This window comes from Hypanus sabinus (assembly GCF_030144855.1).
Source record: "Hypanus sabinus isolate sHypSab1 chromosome Y unlocalized genomic scaffold, sHypSab1.hap1 SUPER_Y_unloc_11, whole genome shotgun sequence".
Classification (NCBI taxonomy): domain Eukaryota; kingdom Metazoa; phylum Chordata; class Chondrichthyes; order Myliobatiformes; family Dasyatidae; genus Hypanus; species Hypanus sabinus.
The window spans coordinates 150,890-173,071 of record NW_026779012.1 but is presented as its reverse complement, the minus strand read 5'-3'; the positions used below and the strand labels follow the sequence as shown (position 1 = coordinate 173,071).

Below are 22,182 nucleotides of genomic sequence, written 5' to 3'. Positions count from 1 at the left end.
TGGCAGATGGAATACAACACTGGTAAATGTGGGATCATCCACTTTATTATCATCCACATAATAGAAGAGCAGATTACTATTTAAATGGTGAAAGATTGCAGCATGCTGGGAGTGCTTGTTCATGAATCACAAAAAGCTGGCTTGCAAGTACAATAGGTTATTAAGAAGGCAAACTGAATGTTGGCCTTCATTGCTAGAGAGAATGAACTCAAGAACAGAGAGGTCATGCTGCTACTATACAGGGTACTGGTGAGGCCGCACCTGGAGTACTGTGTGCAGTTCTGATCTCCTTACTTGAGGAAGGATAGACTGGCTTTGGAGGCAGTGCAGAGGAGGTTCACCAGGTTGATTCCTGGGATGAAGGGGTTAACCTATGAGGAGCGATTGAGTCACCTGGACTATACTCTCTGGAATTCAGAAGAATGAGAGGGGATCTTATAGAAACATACAAAATTTTGAAAGGGATAGATAAGACAGAAGTAGGAAAGTTGTTTCCACTGGCAGGTGAGACTAGAACGAGGGGACATTGCCTCAAGATTCAGGGGAGTAGATTTAGGATGGATATGAGGAGAAACTGTTTTTCCCAGAGAGTGGTGAATCAGGGAAGCAGTTGAGGCTTCTTCACTAAATATATTTAAGATACAGTAATATAGGTTTTTACACAGTAGGGATATTAAGGGTTATGGGGACAAGGCAGGTAGATGGAGCTGAGTTTACAGACAGATCAGCCATGTTCTCATTGAATGGCGGAGCAGGCTCGATGGGACAGATGGTCTACTCCTGCTCCTATTTCTTTGTAATTTTTTTTAAAATTGAAATTCATCATCAAACAAACATTTCCATAAGATGTATTTCAGACATTGTACATATATATCATATAATCATATATATCACAAATCTGCACAAAGTATTTATCTGAGGTATACACTTATAGAAAAGAGTGGAAGGAAAAACAAGCAAAAGGAAAGAACTATGTACAAGTAGGGAGTGATCTTATTTTTACAACAGATTCATTGATTTATGAAAATAAAATCAGGCCTATGAGGCATTATGTAGTTAAATCATTTTTCCCAGTATGAATCAAATTGTTCCAGCTTATGATTAACAGATGTTGTTATCTTCTCCATTTTGTAAATGTTCATTGTAATTTCCATCCATGTATTTAAAGTTGGGCTCTCCTGTGATAACCATTTCCTAGTAAGAGTCTTTTTACCAGCTACCAACAGTATATTCATTAAATATTTATCTCTTTTCAACCATTCTTGAGGTATATATCCAAAATATATGATCTTACTCTCCAAGGGTATTTCACATTTATAGATGTCTTGTAGGGCATTGTGTATCCCCCTCCAATAGTTTTTGATAACAGGGCAGTCCCAAAAAGTATGATAATGATTTGCATTTTGACTTCCACAATTTCTCCAGCAAACAGGGAGGTTACTATCATAATGGGATTTCGGAGAGGGTGTAATAAAATATCTTATCAAGTTTTTCCATCCAAACTCCCTCCATTTCTGTGAACTGGTACACTTCCATTGATACCTCCATATTGTTGTCCATTCTTCCTCAGATATAATTATCCCTCCTTCCTTCTCCCATTTTGTTTTAATGTATGAAGTCCAATGTGTTTTAAGATTTGACAACCCCTATACATGCTTGAAATTATTCTACTACCATTATCTGAATTATATGCTTTTCTAAAGAACTCTATCAAGCATGTACTTGCCCTGGTTACATTTTTAAATGCCTTATTAACATATTGTCGCATCTGTAAATACCGATAAAAGTCTTGCTTTTCTAATAAGTGTCTCTCTTTAAGCATTTCAAAACTGAACAGTGTTCTTTCTTTCAAGATGTTGCAAAGAACTGTTATTCCTTTAGCTGTCCAGTCCTTAAATCTAGCATCCAATTTATACACACCATTTAAGAAATGCAATATCTCCCTTTAGATTATAATTTTTTATTGTAGTTTTCCATATTTTAAGAGTCAATTTCACCCATGGGTTATCAATAGTATTTTTGTACCTTTACAGGTTGTTATCAGCTAAAATTGCTTGTATGGGGATGGGAATTACCTGCTCCTCAATGTTTTTCCACTGAGCGTCAATGATAGGTTGCACCAACATATCACAGCTCTCAACTGTGCTGCAAAATAATAATCTGTAAGAGAAGGTAGGCCCCATCCCCCCTTTTCCTTTGCTAATTGCAAAGTTTTGAGACAAACTCTAGGCCTTTTACTCTGCCAACTATACCTTGATAACATCTTGTTCCATTCATTGAATTGATTTTGATTAATCTCTATCGGTAGGGTCTGAAAGAGATATAACAGTTTGGAAAGTATATTAATCTTAATAGACTCAATCCTTGAACTGAGACTGAAAAAAAGAATCAGGTTCCATCTTGCCATTTTTCCTTAAATTTTTATATAAAGGCGGATAATTACAATCTGATAATTTTGCCAATCTTTTGGCATAATGATGCTCACATATTTGAAAGACTCTGTGTGCCATGCCCAGGGACATCTACTTTCAATTTCTCTTGGTGGGCTACAGTTATATAGTTATCTATGTTGATCTTGTATCCTGATAATTGACCATATTGTTCAAAGGATTGCATCAATTTAGGTAAAGAGTATGTTGGTTGCCCTAGATAGATCAAAATGTCATCCACATAACAAGCCAATTTATGCTCTGTCCCTTTACTAGTAATTCCCCTGATATCTTCATTTTGTCTGATGTATTGAGCTAATGGTTCCAGATGTAATGTGAAGAGTAGTGGTGACCATACACAACCCTGTCTCGTGCACCTTTCTAGGGTAAGACTATTTGATAAATATCCATTGATTTCAATCCTAACAGTAGGATTGTCATATAGTGTCTGTATAGTTTTAATAATTGTGTCTTGGAAATCAAATCTATGTAAAACTCTGTAAAGAAAATTCCAATTAACTGAATCAAATGCTTTTTCAGTATCCACGCTTATCACTATTGCTTCAATTTTATTTCTTTGTATATGATCCATAATGTGAAGTGTCCTTCATATATTGTCTTGTGTCTGCCGTTGTCGTATAAAACCTGTCTGATAGTTACGTATCAGTATGGGTAGAAACTCCTCTAGTTGTTTGGCCACGATGGAGGTAAATAACCTATAATCTACATTAAGGACGGATATTGGTCTAAATGACCCACATTCCATTTTATCCTTGCTTTCTTTCGGTATAGCTGATATTATCGCTTCCTTCCAACTGGGTGGCACTTGTGCCTTTTTTAGAGCCCAGTTCAGTGTGGGGAGTAAATTAGGAATCAACTCATTTTAAAATTCTTTGTACCACTCTGCCGTATACCCATCTGATCCTGGTGACTTGCTTAATTTAAGCCTACTAATTGCAGCTTTTAATTCAACTTCAGCTATGTCAGCAGTCATCGTTCATTTTGTTCTTCGCTTAAAGTAGGTAACGCTAGAGAATTTAAGACGATGTCAATTTGGGTTATGCTTCCCCCTGGAACTTTGGAATATAGAGTTTTGTAAAACACTTCAAAATCTTCAAAAAGCTTTCACTTAGCTTATTTTTTATCATTATTGTTCTTGGGTCCCTAACTCTATGAATTGTACTTTCAGCTATCTTTTTTTTCAGCTTCCACACCTGTATTTTCATAGATTTCGATCCACTTTCATAATGTCTCTGTTTTAGAAACATTAAGTTTTTCCTGATTTCTTGCATAACCAAATTATTTATTTCATTCCTAATTCCTTTAATTTCCCCAATGAATCCTGTGCCAAATTCAATTTGTGTTTTTTCTCTAGTTCCTTCAGTCTATTTTGTAATTCCTCTAATGTTTTATTCCTCATTTTTCTTATATGAAGATATCGCTATAATTTTCCCTCTTAAGGCTGCCTTCAGAGTATCCCATAAAATGGGAGGAGAAACCACTCTATTATCATTAAATTCTAAGTAGAGACCAATTTCTTTTTAAATTTGTTCCTTAAAGTATGGATCATTGAGTAGACTTGAATTTAGTTTCCAAATAGTACTCTTTGGTTGTAGGTCAAAATCAATAGATAAATATGTAGGTACATGGTCACTTACATCCATTGTCCCAGTTCCACAGGTGTTTATTTTGTCTTTGTCTTTTCCAAATGTTATGAAATAGTCTATTCTTGTATATACAGAATGGGGAGCAGAATAATGAGTGTAATCCCTTCTGTCAGGGAAAAGGTCCCTCCATATATCAATTAAACCAACATCCTCAAAAAGTGTATTAACTTTCTTATGTAAGGATTTTGTTTTATAGGTTTTTCTATTGGAAGAGTCTAACTTTGGTTGTAATTGTAAATTTAATTCTCCCCACATATCAGGAGACCTTCTGATTCTGTTACCATAATATCAGTAATTTTCTGAAAGAAACCAATATCACTTCCCAGGGATGCGTATATATTCAAGAGTAACTGAATTTCCGTCTATATTCCCCCTTACCAGAATATATCTGCCCTCTTTATCTCCAATTTTGAATACTTTTTCAAAATTTAGCTTAACTGAGATAAGAATAGCAACTTCTCTCCTATGTCCTGATTTACATGAGGAGAAAAACAGATTAGTGAAGCCCATTCTCTTTAGTTTTTTATGCTCATTATCACTTAAATGAGTTTCCTGTAAATATACTACATGGGCTTGTTCTTTTTTCATTTTGGATAAAATTCTCTTACGTTTGATTGGATTTAATAGCCCATTTACATTAAAAGAAATGAATTTTACCTTGTCCTTAGCCATCTGTATTTATCTGTCAATGTATCATTGAAATTAGAATAAAACTTAATCGATCTACTCCCTGAACAATTAAGAACCAAGAAACGCAAATAATAACAAAAATGGCAATGAACGTGTGATTCCAAGGCTGAGGTCTCTAGTAGATGACCCTGTGTTGAGCTAGAGGAAATGTCTAGCTGTGGGGGATAACCCCTCCTACTTGTGAGTTGAGGGCCCCCATTGCAGTATTCATAAAAGTCAGTGTACAAGTCCATTACAAGGGAAAAAGGAGTAAGTGAGCGAATAAAGAATAACAACTAAGTAATATAAAATCCACATTATAATAAGTACTTCTCGAGATACGTATATCACCATCTACTTTTGCTTCCCTTTAGCTTCTCAACATTTTTAAAGTTAGCCAAACCTTATGGCTCTTCTGAAGGGGGTGAAGACTGTCTTTGGGAAACTCCCAGTCTCTTCCTGATATATTTCTCTCTGCCTCCTCCCTTCTCGATTCTTGCAGGACAATTCCTCAGCCAGGCTTTCCCTTGCTTTGGTCACGTTGATGGGCAACCCTCTGGCCTTCATGTCTGTAGTCGCCTCTTCCACCATCTGGTACAACCGTGTCCCATTTCATAAAACACTCAAAGTTTAGCAGGGTACAGCGTTTGAAATCTAATTGTATTTTGCTTTAGTACTCGCTTTACCTCAGAGTATTCTTTGTGTTTCTACAGGACCGCGGGGGGGGGGGGTAATCTTGGTCAAAATATATAAATTTATCGTCAAAAAACACTCTCTTGTTACCTCAGGCCCTTCGTAGAATCTCCGCCTTGGTGCTGTCCCGAAGGAATTTAATTATTATTGACCGTGGCTTTCTATCCTGAGTGGGTTTCGGGACTAACGCACTGTGGGCTCTCCCGACTTTCAGCTTCATAGCCGAGGGAAGATCCAGTGCGTCCCACAATAACTTTCTGACAAACTCCGTCATGGACGAGCCCTCCGCTCCTTCGGGAACGTTGTAGATTCTGATATTTTTCCGCCGTGATCTTCCCTCCAGGTCAAGCAGTTTACCTTCTTGGTGATGTAATATTTTTATTGTCTTATTCAGTATCCGTTCCATGTTTTGAATGTGATCTTCCACCTTCTCAATGTGAGTCTCTGCCACCGCTATTTTTTGATTAACGCTGGCGAGCTCTGCCATAATATCATGGAGCTGCTGTTTTATATCTTTCCGGAACTCCCTTATCTCTTTCAGGATTTCGATCATATTCACCTGAACGAGGCCCAGCAGCTGCCTCGGTAGCACGCGGTCGGGTCGGAGAGCCATTGGCTGCACTCCTCTTGGCCACATGCTCTGCATTGTCGCTTTTTTTTATTTCCATTTCTTCTCCCCATTCTTGCCCCTCTTTTCAGTTCAAATATTTTTCGAAAAGTACTATATTTGATGGGTTAACGGGGCTTAATACGCATTTTTCCGGAGGAGTTAGTGACTTAAGCTGCCATTCTCGATGATGCCGTAACTGGAAACCACCTGCTCTTTTTTCTTATGTTCTTATCTTTGTCCTCCTGTGGCTTTGATGTTAGTGGGAAGTATCCTACTGCAGTCCTACTCCTTATGTGTTACGCTGTTTGCATAAGAATAGGTTTCAACCACACAGCATAAACCAAACTCTAGACTGCTTGTCGTCGTTCTTCAATCCACGAGTATAAAGGAGAATGTAAAGATTGCTTTCCTGGATCAAAATCACTGGTATGTGACGTGAAATTTACTAACCTAGCAGCAGCTGTCCGTTGCGATACCTAATATTGAAGGGAAAAAAAGTAAAAGTAATGAATGAATCAATGAATTATAATATATATATAATGAATAGATTAAAAATGTGCAAAAAATACTGTATATTTAAAAAAGTGAATTAGTGTCCAAGGGTTCAATGTCCATTTAGGAATCGGATGACAGAGGGGAAGAAGCAGTTCCTGAATCGCTGAGTGTGTGCCTTCAGGCTTCTGTATCTCCTCCCTGATGGTAACAGTGAGAAAAGGGCATGCCCTCGGTGCCGGAGGTCCTTAATAATAGACGCTGCCTTTCTGAGACACCACTCCCTGAAGATGTCCTGGGTACTTTGTAGGCTAGTGCCCAAGGTGGAGCCAACTAGATCAGTGGTCCTCAACCACTGGGCTGCGGACCGGTACCAGGCCACAAAACATGTGTTACCAGGTCACAAGGAAACAATATGATTTGGCGATATGAAACGAATGAGTCAGCTGCACCTTTCCTCACTGTTGAACTTGAATACGCATGAATTCATCAGTTGCCTAAATGCAGTGATATCCTCTCCCTAGGGATCACTGGTGGCCTCAGGTAACTGGCTGCTTCATGCGGTCAGCAGGAAGTGCCGTTGCTACTGGCCTGGAGTGCGGACAGACGGGTGCCACCTCTAAACCTGAATGTTCGTGGGGAACCTGGTGCTAAAATATTTGCCGACAACCTAATTCGGGCTCAGGGTCTCATAAGTAGCAGAACAGCTACCTCGTTGCGATCTACTGAAAGTCATCCCTCGAGACAAACTTTTGTCGGCTGATAGATCCTACCAAATCTACGGGGGGGCGTGCCCTGTCGCAGTCGTCCTCACTCGGGTCGGTTGCTCTCTCCGGACTGCTACCGCCGTGGCCCCGGCTCTGGGACCTCCAGCCCTAACCTTGTCCTCTCTCCCCATCCATGACCAGCCACACCTGTGTTGTCCAAGTGGTCTAAAGCCATGTGGAGAGCCATTGAGATTGTGGCAATAGGCAAATTGCAATGGGTCCAGGTCCTTGCTGAGGCAAAAGTTCAGTCTAGTCATGACCAATCTCTCAAAGTATTTCATCACTGTCTACTGGGCTACTGGGCGATAGTCAGCAAGGCAGCTCACATTATTCTTCTTAGGCACTGGTATAATTGTTGCCTTTTTGAAGCAAGTGGGAACTTCTGCCCGTAGTAGTGAGAGGTTGAAAATGTCCTTGAAAACTCCCGCTAGTTAGTTGGCACAGATTTTCAGAGCCTTATGTTACTTTTTGGGACCTTCCGCCTTGAAAAGGTTTATGGAAGTTGAATCCAGATAAAGTCACTCGGAGACCGTAAAAGTACAAACTCCTTATTCAAAGCTCCTGGGGCTTACTCAGTTAAGCTGCTATGTTTAATGACCATGTTAAACTTTTACATACTTTATCAGTTCCACTCTCTTTAAAGAGCCTAACATTGGCCTCAAAGAATCAGAGATCACCAGTACATCAGGTGCAGCAGGGATCTTCTCTGCTTTTTAAAGCGAGCATTGAAGATGTTGAGTTCATCTGGTAGTGAAACTCACTGCCATTCGTACTATTAATTGAGTTTCACATTGTAGGAAATAATGTCTAGCAAACCCTGCCAGAGTTGCAGTGTATCCAATGTCACCTCCAACCTCATTTGTTTTTTAAATTAATAATTCTAGCATGGACGTTGAGTAGCCTCTTTCCTGATGGGAGTGGACGCAGTTCATAACAGGATAGGTAGATCCTTATTTGCTGGCCTTTTCCCAGCATCTATCTGTATACATGTCCTTCATGATGAATAGGCTGTTGCCATTTGTGTTTGCCAGTTTTTTTTACTATTTCTGTACTATGTCATGATACAGATACAGCATGTTAGAATGCCCTCCACTGCCCACCTGTATACCGAAGGAGTATTAGTGAATATAGAAGAGCACTCTTCTACCTTCAAAGAATTGGTGAGCTTTCTTGATTGTGTAGAATATATTCTTGGACCATTTGCAGTTATTTGAGATGTGCACTCAGAGTAGTTTAAAATCGTTCTGTTGACATTAAGGAAACGGTTATTTGTTTTGGCACTAAGCTGCCACACTTACACTTCCTCTGTAAATGGTTACTCACAGTTAATAATGAGCCCCACTAAGGTCGTGACTTCTGCGAACGAAGTGATTCCTCTGGTGTTTAATTGTGTAATCTGTATAGGCAGACAGAACACACAGGGCTCACAGTCCTAGGGAGCATCCATGTGGAGGATGATGGGAGGGATGACTGATTGTGATCCTGACTATCTGAAGTTTGTTGATTAGTAAATCGAACAACCCTCTGCACAGTGCTGCATTTAGATTGTATTGTATGTTGTGGAAATTTGACCTAGTCAGGTAAAAAGAATACTTAACTCCTGCGTCTTGTTTCAGGACCTTTATTTTACTTGGTAGTAAGGAAAGAGAGAGCTGGTCTCCATCAGCACCAGGCTCTGCTCTACTGCTACAATATCATCCTTTTATAGAGTTCAGCATACTAACAGCAGACATTATAATATATCCAATCATTGTATAGAAATATTACATTAACAATATCCTACTGTTCACTGAAAAAAATAGGAGTGAGAGGAGCAGTTACATATTAAACTATCTTGCAGAGCACAGCACATTAGTTTCTGTTTCTGTGGTTGCAATGGATTAGACATACATTATCTCACAAGAGTAAGCACTTTGTATTCTCTGTTTGCACACAAGAGTCTTTGCTTGGCACTCTCTAATGTCCCTAGTTGCATAGCTTAATAATCCTTTTCCTCCATAGAATACAAATTTGTTCACCACAGTTTGTAGAATGACAGAGTTGGATGCTGAAATAAAACACAGGGACAGCATTCTGTCTTTGTTTTCAAGGTGTGTCAGGGCCAGGTGCATAATAGGCAGTAAGGCATATGTCATAGAGCATAGAGCAATCTTTTGCTAAGTGTATTGGTGGATGTCCAACGTGACAGGAATACAGTTTTGATGCACATCGTTACCAGCCGTTCAAAGCACTGTATTAGACACATGCGGCAGAAACATCTACTGTGTTAAGCAAAGTGTTATTATTTATTCACTGATACACTTCCATAACTATATCCTCAGTCACTGTGCTACACTGTATGGATAAATTTAAATCACCTTTTGTAATATTTTTACATTGTAAATACATGGCAGGTGTTTATGTATTTAAGCAGATTTTATTCCATATCCATGCTTTAACTAAATTTATTTTTTTCAGACTGGCTTGGATAAAATCTCCCAAAACGATGGTGAAGGCGTTAAGGTGTGCTGTTTTGTGCATGTCCATCCCATTGATCAGATCTAAAGTCTGATTGACATTGGCCCGAGGTGGAATGTAAACTGCTACCAAAATGACCCCAGAGAACTCCCGTGGTAGGTAAAAAGACGGTACCTAATTGCGAGATTCCTGGTCTGGTGAGAAAAATGCAGCCTGACAATCTTGCATTCCGAGGTGGCATGAGCAATATTGAAGGAGAAAGAATGTAAACGAACATATTAACATGTTAATATTCCAGCGCCATGTAAGCCTATCAACCATTGGCGGACAGCTTTGCGGAATAGTTGGTAACGTACTTCCGCTTCCAGTTTACAGAGCATGCGGCCTGGTTAAGGGTGGCTCGGGTAGTCGGGTAACGGGCGTTAGTGACAGGGAACAACTGACATCGTTACATCTTCATTCCGCACCTGACCCTCTGCAAGGAATGACAGCCCTGGTTTAAAAGTACGATTGCGCAGATCGGAAGTGAACGGGCGAGAAGGAGCGAGATGCAGAAGGGCCGTGGGATCGGGGGTTCTAGAGGAAATGGACCGTGGAAGCAGAGTTGATTAATTGGTCTGGAAGCAGTGGTGCTATTGTGGCATCTGCAGGTACAGCCCGAAGAAGAGTCTCGCAAGGAGAAGGTGGGGTAGAGTTGATGGCGGTTTGGTTATTGAGTCATCTTTGTTACCTGAAGAGCAGAATATTAAAGGAGGAGAGAGAAAACTGAAGAATAAAATCTGAGACGGGGGGGGGGGGGGGGTGGGGGACATAAGTTGAGGGAGAACTTGTAAGGTACGTTTAAGCTCTGGGGATGGATGTTCAAAGCAGCTGAAGAATGGAGCCTGCATATTCCTATCTTACAAAGAAGAGGGACAGATCTTTAATCTGTAGCTGCAGAAATAAAATGAAAGAATGCAGTATAACCCAAATCTAGGTTGATGGAATGTGATTTGAGGAAGGGTGAGAGTGTGAATGGAAGAACCTTGCAGATAGGTTTAAAAGTCAACCTGAGATAGAAATTTCCAGATGCTTGCAAAGAGTGAATTTAGGTCCAAAGAATAGAGGACTTTATCTCCTCAAGACATAACACTCCTGGTTCCAAACACAGTTGTGACACACCAGATCTTTTTAGAAGGAATATTTGTGAATGAGACAATATGGGTGGCAAAGAGACAAAAGCTCTTTATACGTATTTAAAATATCGTCTGAAATGGTGTGCAAGTAACCATATAACAATTACAGCACAGAAACAGACCATCTTGGCCCTTCTAGTCCATGCTGAACGCTTACTCTCACCTAGTCAAGTACTAGAATTATGCTACATAGAATTTTAATTGGCCTTGATGATAATATTTCACTTGATTACCATTTTTGGAGTACTACAGACATAACTGCATTTGTCTGTTCACAGGTTTTTTGGCATCCAATTTGCTTTAGTGACCCTCAGATTTGTTTTAATTGTTTTCTCCCATTTCTAGATCCAATGGGATCTAATGGTTAATTGACTTGAAGAATCTCTGTATTCAGAGTTGGTTCTAATCCTACAACACCCAGTAGAACATGTTGGCAACAGAGCCTTGTCAAGATTATTCTCAAAGTAAGATGAGAAAGCTAGTTATAATACTTAGTGTGCAATTTTGATGTGTAGTGTTTTGTGGGTAATAGAAGTTAGAATACTGGACAACAGATTTTTTCAGAAGTGTTTCTTCCTCAGAACTTCTTTTTGTTTATGATAGACTGCTTGAAAATGGACACAAGTATAATTACAGACTACTTGTATCACGTATGAATTTGGAGAAACAACAAATTAACTATTGAATATAATGTGTTTAATTGCATAATGGTGCTGATGCTTTGCATTAGTTCAACTAAGTTAAAAATACTTTGTTAATGATTTTCATTTGTAATCAGTGTCTGAGGCTTCTCACTTATGTGTCCAACAATAATTCGCCAGCATTGATGGATTCCAGTTGCCCTGATACTGCTTTTCTATGGTCACAATGTCTTGGTGAAACCTTTCACATGTTTGTCGCTGACTGCACCAAGATCAGCAGGGAAGAAGTCCAAGTGTGAATGTAGAAAGTGAATGTTGCACTTCATGGTTTTGTAGCTTTAAGTAGACAGACAGACAAATTTTATTGATCCTGAGGGAAATTGGGTTCCGCACCAACCAAGAACAGTGTAGAAATATAGCAATATAAAACCATAAATAATTAAATAATAATAAGTTAATCATGCCCAGTGGAAATAAGTCCAGGACCAGCCTATTGGCTCAGGGTGTCTGACATTCCGAGGGAGGAGTTGTAAAGTTTGATGGCCACAGGCAGGAATGACTTCCTATGACGCTCAGTGTTGCATCTCGGTGGAATGAGTCTCTGGCTGAATGTACTCCTGTGCCTAACCAGTACATTATGGAGTACATTGTCTGAGATGGCATGCAACTTGGACAGCATCCTCTTTTCAGACACCACCGTCAGAGAGTCCAGTTCCACCCCCACAACATCACTGGCCTTACGAATGAGTTTGTTGTTTCTGTTGGTGTCTGCTACCCTCAGCCTGCTGCCCCAGCACACAACAGCAAACATGATAGCACTGGCCACCACAGACTCGTAGAACATCCTCAGTATCGTCCGGCAGATGTTAAAGGACCTCAGTCTCCTCAGGAAGTAGAGACGGCTCTGACCCTTCTTGTAGACAGCCTCAGTGTTCTTTGACCAGTCCAGTTTATTGTCCATTCATAACCCCAGGTATTTGTAATCCTCCACCATGTCCACATTGATCCTTTGGATAGAAACAGGGGTCACCGGTGCCTTAGCCCTCCTCAGGTCCACCACCAGCTCCTTAGTCTTTTTCACTTTAAACTGCAGATGATTCTGCTCACACCATGTGACAAAGTTGTTGTCAACCAAAGCATGTTGTCATGCAGCTCAATGTAGTTTGGTATCTGGTGACAGCAAACCCTCCTTGCAATCTGCTTTAGCTTTTGACAAATCTAAGACCCTGACCAGGTCATTTAATTCTGGCTGCGTTATCAGATGGGGATAACCAGACATAAAGGGTTCAACATCTGGATCAGTGTCATTTTCCACATCTGGTTCATGCCACAGATGTAATAGCGCAGTGTATTGCAGCTGTTGCGACATTGTTGAGACTTTTCTGCTGTATTAACTCTTCCTGAAGACAATAAATCCTATTGTTCAGTATACTCACTATGCTATTGCCTGAAGAACATGGCATCAGCATGCGTCCAAACAGAATCTGTAAATGTGAGCAGCCTCTATAGCCTGGCTGCCAGTATCTAACATGACAAAGTGTGCCAGGCATGCCTAAGATAACATTTTCATAGCACCTACACTGAGTGCATGTCCAGGCGTGCTTGGACTGACCAAAAGAGCTTGCTTTGTGGGTAATATACTAGTAAACTTAAAATATGATGGGAATTCATAAAAATAGATTATATCTACAAAACGGTATGTGATATGAAAATTTTTAATCTGATTTTTGTGACCAGCAGCTCAAAATCCATAAAATACACCCAAAAGTGTTCAGGAAGCAAAATCTTCATTGTTCAGTTGCAGGATCAGGTGATGTGTTGTTGGTTGTGTGGTGAATGGTGGACCCCAATGTGGTTCTCCCTCAATTTTTAACACCACATCTTCAGCAAATGTTGGCAACTCGAAGAATTCAGGCTCAAAGCTGATGAATCTGAGCTTCAAACACTGTGATGGGTCACGGAATGGGAGAGTTACCTGGAATCTGTGTTTCAGGAGGTAGAGACATCCTTTGATTTACTACTTTAGATTTAATCAATGGCCAGTGACTAAATGGTGATGGTGAGTGAGGCAAGTAATGGGGTCAAAGAGGTATTGCAGGAAGAACCTCAGCCCTGAGTTTACTTAACTGATCGCAAATTTTTGCTTCCTGTGAGGATGACAGTTGGGGTGTCACCATGATACAGAGATTCATTCAAGAGGGATGAGTGAAGAGAAATGCATTTTTAATTAGGGATAATATATTCAGGTGAATAGACACAATTGTCTTTTGCAAGAACTGAGACTGCTGAAGGCTATGTCATCTGCTTGGGTTAGGGACACTTGATCTGATCCGCAGAAGAATTTGAAATGGGAGGGGAAAGATCGAGTTATGATAATTAGTACCAAGTAAGAGGTTTTTCTGAAGAAGTTGTGCAGTTAGGTACTAATTTGATATACAGAACCAAAAAAGTAATAATTTTGGGATCACTACAGGAGTCATGTGCACACTGGCACAGTATTAATAAGATTAGAGAAGAAAATGCATGGCTTAAAGGTTGGAAGTGTAAGATGTGTTTGATTTTATGAGATATTGACACCAGTATTCGAAAATTGCAAACCATTAAAATGGGACAGGCTCCATGTGAACCATGCTGGGACTAGGGTCCTGGTGAATTGCATAACTGGAGCTATGGATAGGAATTTAAACAGAATAATAGGGGTGTGGTTTAACAGATGGGAAAAAATAGGTAGATAATCTTGTAACACAGTAAGAAATTGGCAGGGATGATGTTGTGGACATCACTGAGCTATGGTTGATTGAAAATCAAAGTTGAGAGTTTAACCAAGGGGTCAGTAGTGCAACAGTATTACAGTTCCAGGCATCGGTTCAAAGTTCCGTTCTGGTGCATGTGTTTCCTCTCAGAATTCAAAAACGTAGGTTTACTGTTCATTGTAAATTATCCTGTGATTAGTCTAGGCTTAAAAATAGATTGGTTGCTGTGTGTGGTATGGCTCACTGGTGTGAATAAATTAACATCCAGGGATACACATTGTATTCAAAGGACAGACAGTTTACAGAAGGGATAAGGTGGCTGTGTTGGTAAAATTGAAAGAAATCTTTAGGAGCAGGTGACATAATATCAGAAGATGTAGAATCCTTGTGAGCAGAGTTAAGAAATTGCAGCAGTAAAAAGAAACTGTTAGGAGTTATATACAGGCCTCTGAACAGTAGCCAGAATGTAGGATGCAAATTACAAAAGAGCAATGCTGCAATTGTTATGAGAGATTTCAGTATACAGATTGATTGGGGAAATCAGGTAGGTGCTGGAAACCAAGGGAGAAATATATAGAATGCCTACTAGATGACTTTTTAAAGCAACTTTTGGTTGAGCCAAATAGCAGAAAGGCAATTCTGGATAGGGTGTTTTGGAATGAATCAGATTTGATTAGAGAGCTTGGACTAAAGGGTGGCTATGACCATAATATAATCAAATCAATCCTGTAGTTTGAGTAGAAACTACTATTAGCTGTATCAGTATTACAATGGAGTAAAGGAATTTATAAAGATCTGAGAGAGGACTAGATTGGAAGGACTCATTAGCATTTAACTGATTTAATCGCTGGGCCTGATTGGGAAGGTCAGATACAGTGCATTGATGTAGCGGGGCCTGGGCCTGACAGCTTATCAAAGTAGTGGTGCCTGGATCCAAGAACAATTGCTCAGGCAATGTTTTCCCTTAAGGAAACCATACTGACTTTTGACTATTGTATTAAGTGTTTCCATGCACCCCAAGAGCTCGTCCTTAATGATAGACTTTAACATATGATCAACCACTGAGATCAGGCTAATAATGCAGGATGTTTTCTATGATGGGAGATTCTTAATACAGGAGGACGCAACCTCAGTATAGAGGGACATCCTTGTAGAATAAGATAAAGGGGAATTTCCTTAGATAGAGAGTGGTAAATCTGTGGAATTCATTGCCACAAGCAGGAGGCCAGGTCCTTATGTATATTTAAAGCAGAGGTTGATAGATTCTTGATTGGTCAGGGCATAAAGCAATAAGGGCAGAAAAGGGGCTGAGAGGAAAATTCATCAGCCATGATGAAGTGATAGAGCAGACTTGATAGGCCAAATAGCTTAATTTTGCTTCTGTATCTTAAGCTCTTAAACATTGACTTGTTCCTCAGTCTCTTGCTCTATTACTTCAACCATGCCTCGCCTTGGTTCTGCCACTTTGTCTGCTCTAAGTCCACTCCAGCAATGTCCGAACACTCATTTCTTGCTTTTGGGCTGGGCCACACTGCCTGGATTTGGCTTGTACACACTAGGGCGCAACTGAACTGCACCTTCAAGGTTTCAGTTCATTACGCAAAAATGCCAGGTTGTACAGGCAGTTGGAAAGCTCAACTTTGAAAGAGAAGTTACAGGGTATTGATTGCAGTCAAACATAGAAATCCTACAGCACAATATATACACGCCCTTCGGCCCACAATGCTGTGCCAATCTTGTATCTATTTTAGAAGTTACCTGGGGTTACCCATAGCCCTCTATTTTTCTAAGCTCCATGTACATATCCAGGACTCTCTTAAAAGACCCTATTATATCACCTTCCACCACAGTCAGCAACAGCACAGTCTGTGTGTAAAAAATTCTTTAGAGGTTGGGGGTGTTTTGGATAGTGTGGAGGGCTGTCGGAAATTTACAGTGGGACATCAATAGGATACAAAACTGGGCTGAAAAGTGGCAGATGGAGTTCAGCCCAGTTAAGTGTGAGGTGGTTCATTTTGGTAGGTCAAATATGATGGCAGAATATAGTATTAACGGTAAGACTCTTGAAAGTGTGGAGGATCAGAGGGATCTTGGGGTCTGAGTCCATAGGACGCTCAAAGCTGCTACACAGGTTGACTCTGATTAAGAAGGCATACGGTGTATTGGCCTTCATCAATCGTGGGATTGAGTTTAGGAGCCGAGAGGTAATGTTACAGCTATATAGGACCCTGGTCAGACCCCACTTGGAGTACTGTGCTCAGTTCCTGTCGCCTCACTACAGGAAGGATGTGGAAACCATAGAAAGGGTGCAGAGGAGATTTACAAGGATTTTGCCTGGATTGGGGAGCATGCCTTATGAGAATAGGTTGAGTGAACTCAGCCTTTTCTCCTTGGAGCAATGGAGGATGAGAGGTGACGTGATAGAGGTATATAAGATGATTAGAGGCATTGATGATGTGGATAGTCAAGAGGCTTTTTCCCGCATTTGAAGTGGCTAGCATGAGAGGGCACAGTTTTAAGGTGCTTGGAAGTAGGACAGAGGAGATTTCAGGTAAGTTTTTTACTCAGATAATGGTGAGTATGTGGAATAGGCTGCCAGCAACTGGTGGAGGTAGATATATTAGGATTTCTTAAGAGACTCCTAAATAGGTACTCAAAGCTTAAAAAATAGAGGGGTATGGGTAACACTGGTAATTTTTAAAGTAAGTACATGTTCGGCATGTATTTACTAAGGAAACTGGAATGCAGTCTATGGAAACAAGGCAAACAAGTAGGGAGGTCATAGAACTTATACAGATTAAAGAGGAGGTGGTGCTTGCTGTCTTGAGGCAAATCAGAGTAGATAAATCCCCAGGACTTGACAGGGTATTCCCTCGGACCTTAAAGGAGACTAGTGTTGAAATTTCTGGGGCCCTGGTAGAAATATTTAAAATGTCAATATCCATGGGTCAGGTGCCGGAGGATTGGAGGATAGCTCATGTAGTTCCGTTGTTTAAAAAAGGCTCAAAAAGTAAGCTGGGAAATTATAGGCTGGTAAGTTTGACATCGGTAGTAGATAAATTATCGGAAGGAATACTAAGAGATAGGATCTACAAGTATTCGGATAGACAGGGATTTATTAGAAACAGTCAGCATGGCTTTGTGCGAGGTAGGTCATGTTTAACCAATCTATTAGAGTTTTTCGAGGAAGTTACCAGGAAAGTGGATGAAGGGAAGGCAGTGGATGTTGTATACGTGGACTTCAGTAAGGCCTTTGACAAGGTCCTGCATGGGAGGTTAGTTAGGAAGATTCAGTCACTAGGTATTCATGGAGAGGTAGTAAATTGGATTAGACATTGGCTCAATGGAAGAAGCCAGAGAGTGGTAGTGGAGGATCGCTACTCTGTGTGGAGGCCTGTGACTAGTGGTGTGCCACAGGGATCAGTGCTGTGTCCATTGTTATTAGTCATCAATATCAATGATCTGGATGATAATGGCAAATTGGATCAGCAAATTTGCTGATGATGCAAAGATTGGAGGTGTAGTGGACAGTGAGGAAGGTTTTCAAAGCTTGCAGAGGGATTTGGATCAGCTGGAAGAATGGGCTGAAAATGGCAGATGGAGTTTAATGTGGACAAGTGTGAGGTATTGCACTTCGGAAGGTCAAACCAAGGTAGAACACACAAGGTAAATGGTAGGACACTGAGGAGTGCAGTAGGACAGAGGGATCTGGGAGTACAGATACATAATTCCCTAAAAGTGGCATCACAGATAGATAAAGAGAGCTTTTGGTCCATTGGCCTTTATAAATCAAAGTATTGAGTATAAGAGTTGGAATGTAATGGTGAGGTTGTATAAGACATTGGTGTGACCGAATTTGGAGTATTGTGTGCAGTTTCGGTCACCTAATTATAGGAAGGATATTAATAAGGTTGAAAGAGTGCAGAGAAGGTTTACAAGGATGTTGCTGGGACTTGAGAAACTGAGTTACAGAGAAAGTTTGAACAGGTTAGGACTTCATTCCTGGAGCGTAGGAGAATGAGGGGAGATTTGATAGAGGTGTATAAAATTATGATGGGTATAGATAGAGTGAATGCAAGCAGGCTTTTTCCACTGAGGCTAGGGGAGAAAAAAAACAGGTCATAGGTTAAGAGTGAAGGGGGAAAGTTTAAAGGTAACATTGGGGGGGGGCTTCTTCACACAGAGAGTGGTGGGAGTGTGGAATGAGCTGCCAGATGAAGTGGTAAATGCGGGCTCACTTATAACATTTAAGAAAAACTTGGACAGGTATATGGATGAGAGGTGTATGAAGGGATATGGCCCAGGTGCAGGTCAATAGGACTAGGCAGAAAAATGGTTCGGCACAGTCAAAAAGGACCAAAAGGCCTGTTTCTGTGCTGTAATGTTCTATGGTTCTATGGCACAGTTTTGTGGGCCAAAGGGCCTGTATTGTGCTTTAGGTTTATTATGTTTCTGTATGCAGAAGATAGGCTAACTGGCAGGAGGTAAATAGTAGGATTAAAAGTGGCATTTCTGGTTGGCTGCTAGTGATTAGCGGAGTTCTGCAGGGTCAGTTGTGGATCTCCACTTTGTTTCACAGTAGACATCAATGATCTGGACCAACTTCATGGGCATTACAAAGAAAGCTAGAGGAGCAGGCAGTGTTGAGGAAGCAAGGGGTCTGCAGAAGGACTTGGATAGATTAGGAAAATGGGCAAGGAAATAGCAAATGAAATATAGTGTAGGAAGTGAGTGATCTTGGACTGAAGAAGGAATAAAGGATTAGTTTCTGAGCAAAGGGACTTGAATTCATAACACAGGATTTCCTAAAGCTAACTGGCAGGTTAAGTGGTAGTAAGGAAAGTAAAAGCCATTCACTACAAGCAAGGATGAGGCTTTATAAGGCATTGGTCAGACTGCATTTGGCATTTTGAATAGTTTTGAGCCCCTTATCTAAGAAAGGATTTGTTGGCGTTGGAGAGAGCCCAGTAAAGGTTTATGAAAATTACACTGTGAATGAAAGGTTTAACGTATGAGGAGCATTTGATGGCTCTGGGCCTGTACTCACTGGAGTTTAGAAGAATGAGTAGGGGGGTGTTCTCCAGCATTTTGCATTACTTGGATTACTCTGCAGGTTTCTCATTTGCAGTAAACTCCAGTTTTACTCTTAGTATTCATTAATGTTAATTCTACCAGCTAACTTTATGCTCAAGGGTGATAAAGGGCTGGAGAAGGGAGAATCTGAGAGGAGAGGACAGAGGACATGGAAGAAAGGGAAGGGGGAGCAGTACCAGAGGGAGATGATGGGCAGGCAAGGAGATAAGGTGTGAGAGAGAGAGAGGGAGAGGGAGGGAGGGAGAGGGAGAGGGAAGGGAGAGAGAGAGAGAGAGAGAGGTGGGGGGAAATGGTGTAGATGGGAGGGGATTGTCAGAAGTCTGAGAAATCCATGATCATTCTATCAGGTTGGAGTATTTAACTTGATTCTCCACCAATCACAATTCCAATTGCAGTCAGTTTAACCTGAAACCCCTGCTTAATTATAGGTTTCAATTTCATGTGCTCTTTTTAGACCAACTGTTTACTTTCTCTCCATTTTCTTGGTGACCACCTCTTTACAATGTAGAAGGAAAGTAGCACACTGTTCTGATTCTTAATGAAAATGGAAGAAGTGTCATTACCTGGCCTGGAGAACAGCAAATCTGAGGTAAAGAGACTTGGGAATTTCTCCTGTTTTATTAAAAGATGTGTTGATTCTTTGTCTACGTTGTTTTAGTTGTTCATGGATGCATTAATGAATAAGTTCTTTATGCAATTTGATAGTTGTGTTTCTGTTGTGTTTTTTTTGGGAAGGCATGCATAAGTGACTGTTGAGAGTATAATTATGTGCATGTTCTCAATTTACAAATAACTATTTCAAGAATATTAAATAGGTAAATACTAAATACTCAACATTTTTGATATTTTTGTTTGTTTAAAATTATGAACTGATCCACAAGTTTCTTTCCTTCTATCCCTTCCCTTGCTCAGTGTCAGTCTGTCTGTTACTCTTTGAGTTTACAACTGACCACGTTTCTCATTGCACGTCATGAACTCAAGAATGAAATTCCGTTGTCTGGTTTTTCCTAAGGATTTGAATAAGACTGATTTCATATCTGACACAGTAAGGGGAGTTGGATAGAGAAATGTGGCTGAACCTATGGGGAACTGATTCTCATCAGTGTCACTTTTACAGGATCCAAAGGCAACTATAAGTATGGTATTAATGGTGTTTGTTATTTTAAACACTGAACTAACCAACTACAACATTAATTTTGATCTTTGAATGACATTGGATATTTTTACGCTAATCTTATTGTTTATTTCCTATTCCTTCTTTATGTGGGAGTCCTTATATTTGGCAGAGTCTTTACATGTTACATTTCACCTCTGGCAAGTGTTAACAAATAAAGGCTTGGAGTGATCTTAAAAGACACCAATGAAATGGAATGGAATTCGCTGTTGTTACTTCTAAGTTTGATATTCTGAGAAGTGGTCAGTAATGGTTGTTTGGATCTTTTACTCAACATATAATGAGCCCTGATACGAAATAGGCATCTAAACTTTTAAACATAGCATGAAGTCTCAAAAGGATCTTCAAGTTACTGCAAGAAATTTGGATTGTGTTGATTCCATTTTCTGAAATTAATAGACACTAAACTCTGACCTGGTGAAACATCTTTGTTTAGTATCAGACATCTGATGATCTGCTGTAATATTCTCCTGTAGAGGTCTGTAGCTCTGTTATGATGGAATGTACAGATTCTTAATCTCCATGATCTAAATATTAATCTTCAGTGATGAATACATTCAAAGTGAACTTGCCAATCTGACAATTGCTTCACATACTGTCAATGGGACAGAAATTTCAGTTTATGTTTTAGAGCTTTCTGTGATAAGAGGAAAGAAATTTCTAAAAAATCTTGAAAATTTGCTTTGGACAAGTGAAGATGCTCATCTAGAATACGTCAGATCTGGAAAATGAAAGATATGGTCTGGAATAAGTGTTGAGTACACTGATGAGTCCATCCTTTTAGTCAGTGTATCTATATTGTGAGTCAAGCAATGAGTGTATAGCAGTCTCTGGGAATGTAATCCGCCTTGCTGTGATTAAACTTAAGAATAATTTTGCTCAGATGATGATCTAGACTTGTCTAAATTTCTGTGCTTTTGATAGAACAGATGAAGGTCAAAGTTGTTTCAAAAGTAAACTGTTTAATGTGAACTCTACAGCCATGCCCAAACTGAAATGAGTTTCTTTGGAGAAGAGCCAGAAATACTGGAAGCAACTGAAATATGAATGTGACCAGCAGCAGAACAAAGGGCACAGTGACCAGGCCATGGAGTTTGATGCTGTTCTTGAAACATTTGCAGAACAGAGCAGTACCCCCTCCCCAGATCCCTCTTGTGAGTCCCAATGTTGAATGCTATGGTTGTAATTCACACATTTCTTTATGTTGAAGCTGCACTTATAGTTCACTGAACAAATAAAGGTTATGCCTTTAATGCTGATTACAGTGTATTTCTTTGCTTCATTTTTTGCAATTTTGTTTTTGAAGCAGTAATTCTTGCAAAATTATATATGGCTTTTCATTGAGCCACTGCCAAAAGAGTAAGCTTCTTAATGAGCTGTAGCCTTCATTGTGACTGAACTTCATAGTTTTAAGAATGAGAAATGAGTGTTTAGATAGAAAGATAGATACTTCATCAATCACAAAGGAAATTACAGTGTCTCGGTAGCATTATAAATGCACAGATACACAAATACTAGAAGAGAAGTAAAGTAAGAAAATATAAGTTACTGCAAACAATCT

The 22,182-nt window shown here is 40.0% G+C and overlaps 1 protein-coding gene across 10 annotated transcripts in view; it reads left to right on the top strand.

Annotated features, from left to right (window-relative positions):
* The first annotated feature begins 10,134 nt into the window (after positions 1 to 10,134).
* The window catches only part of LOC132386011 (ataxin-7-like protein 3), a 138,569-nt gene continuing 126,521 nt past the window's right edge, over positions 10,135 to 22,182 (top strand). Inside the window, exons 1-3 of one of the 10 annotated variants that reach the window (XR_009509393.1) lie at positions 10,135 to 10,434; positions 19,956 to 20,036; positions 20,460 to 21,775. Coding sequence is in view for 8 of the 10 variants with exons in the window: in XM_059958266.1 (XP_059814249.1) it covers positions 21,665 to 21,775 (111 nt within the window). In the remaining 2 variants the exon portion in view is untranslated. Of the gene's footprint in view, positions 10,435 to 19,955; positions 20,037 to 20,067; positions 21,776 to 22,182 lie in introns of those variants that run through there. The other 9 variants (XM_059958266.1, XM_059958270.1, XM_059958269.1 and 6 more) reach the window with 9 other exon arrangements.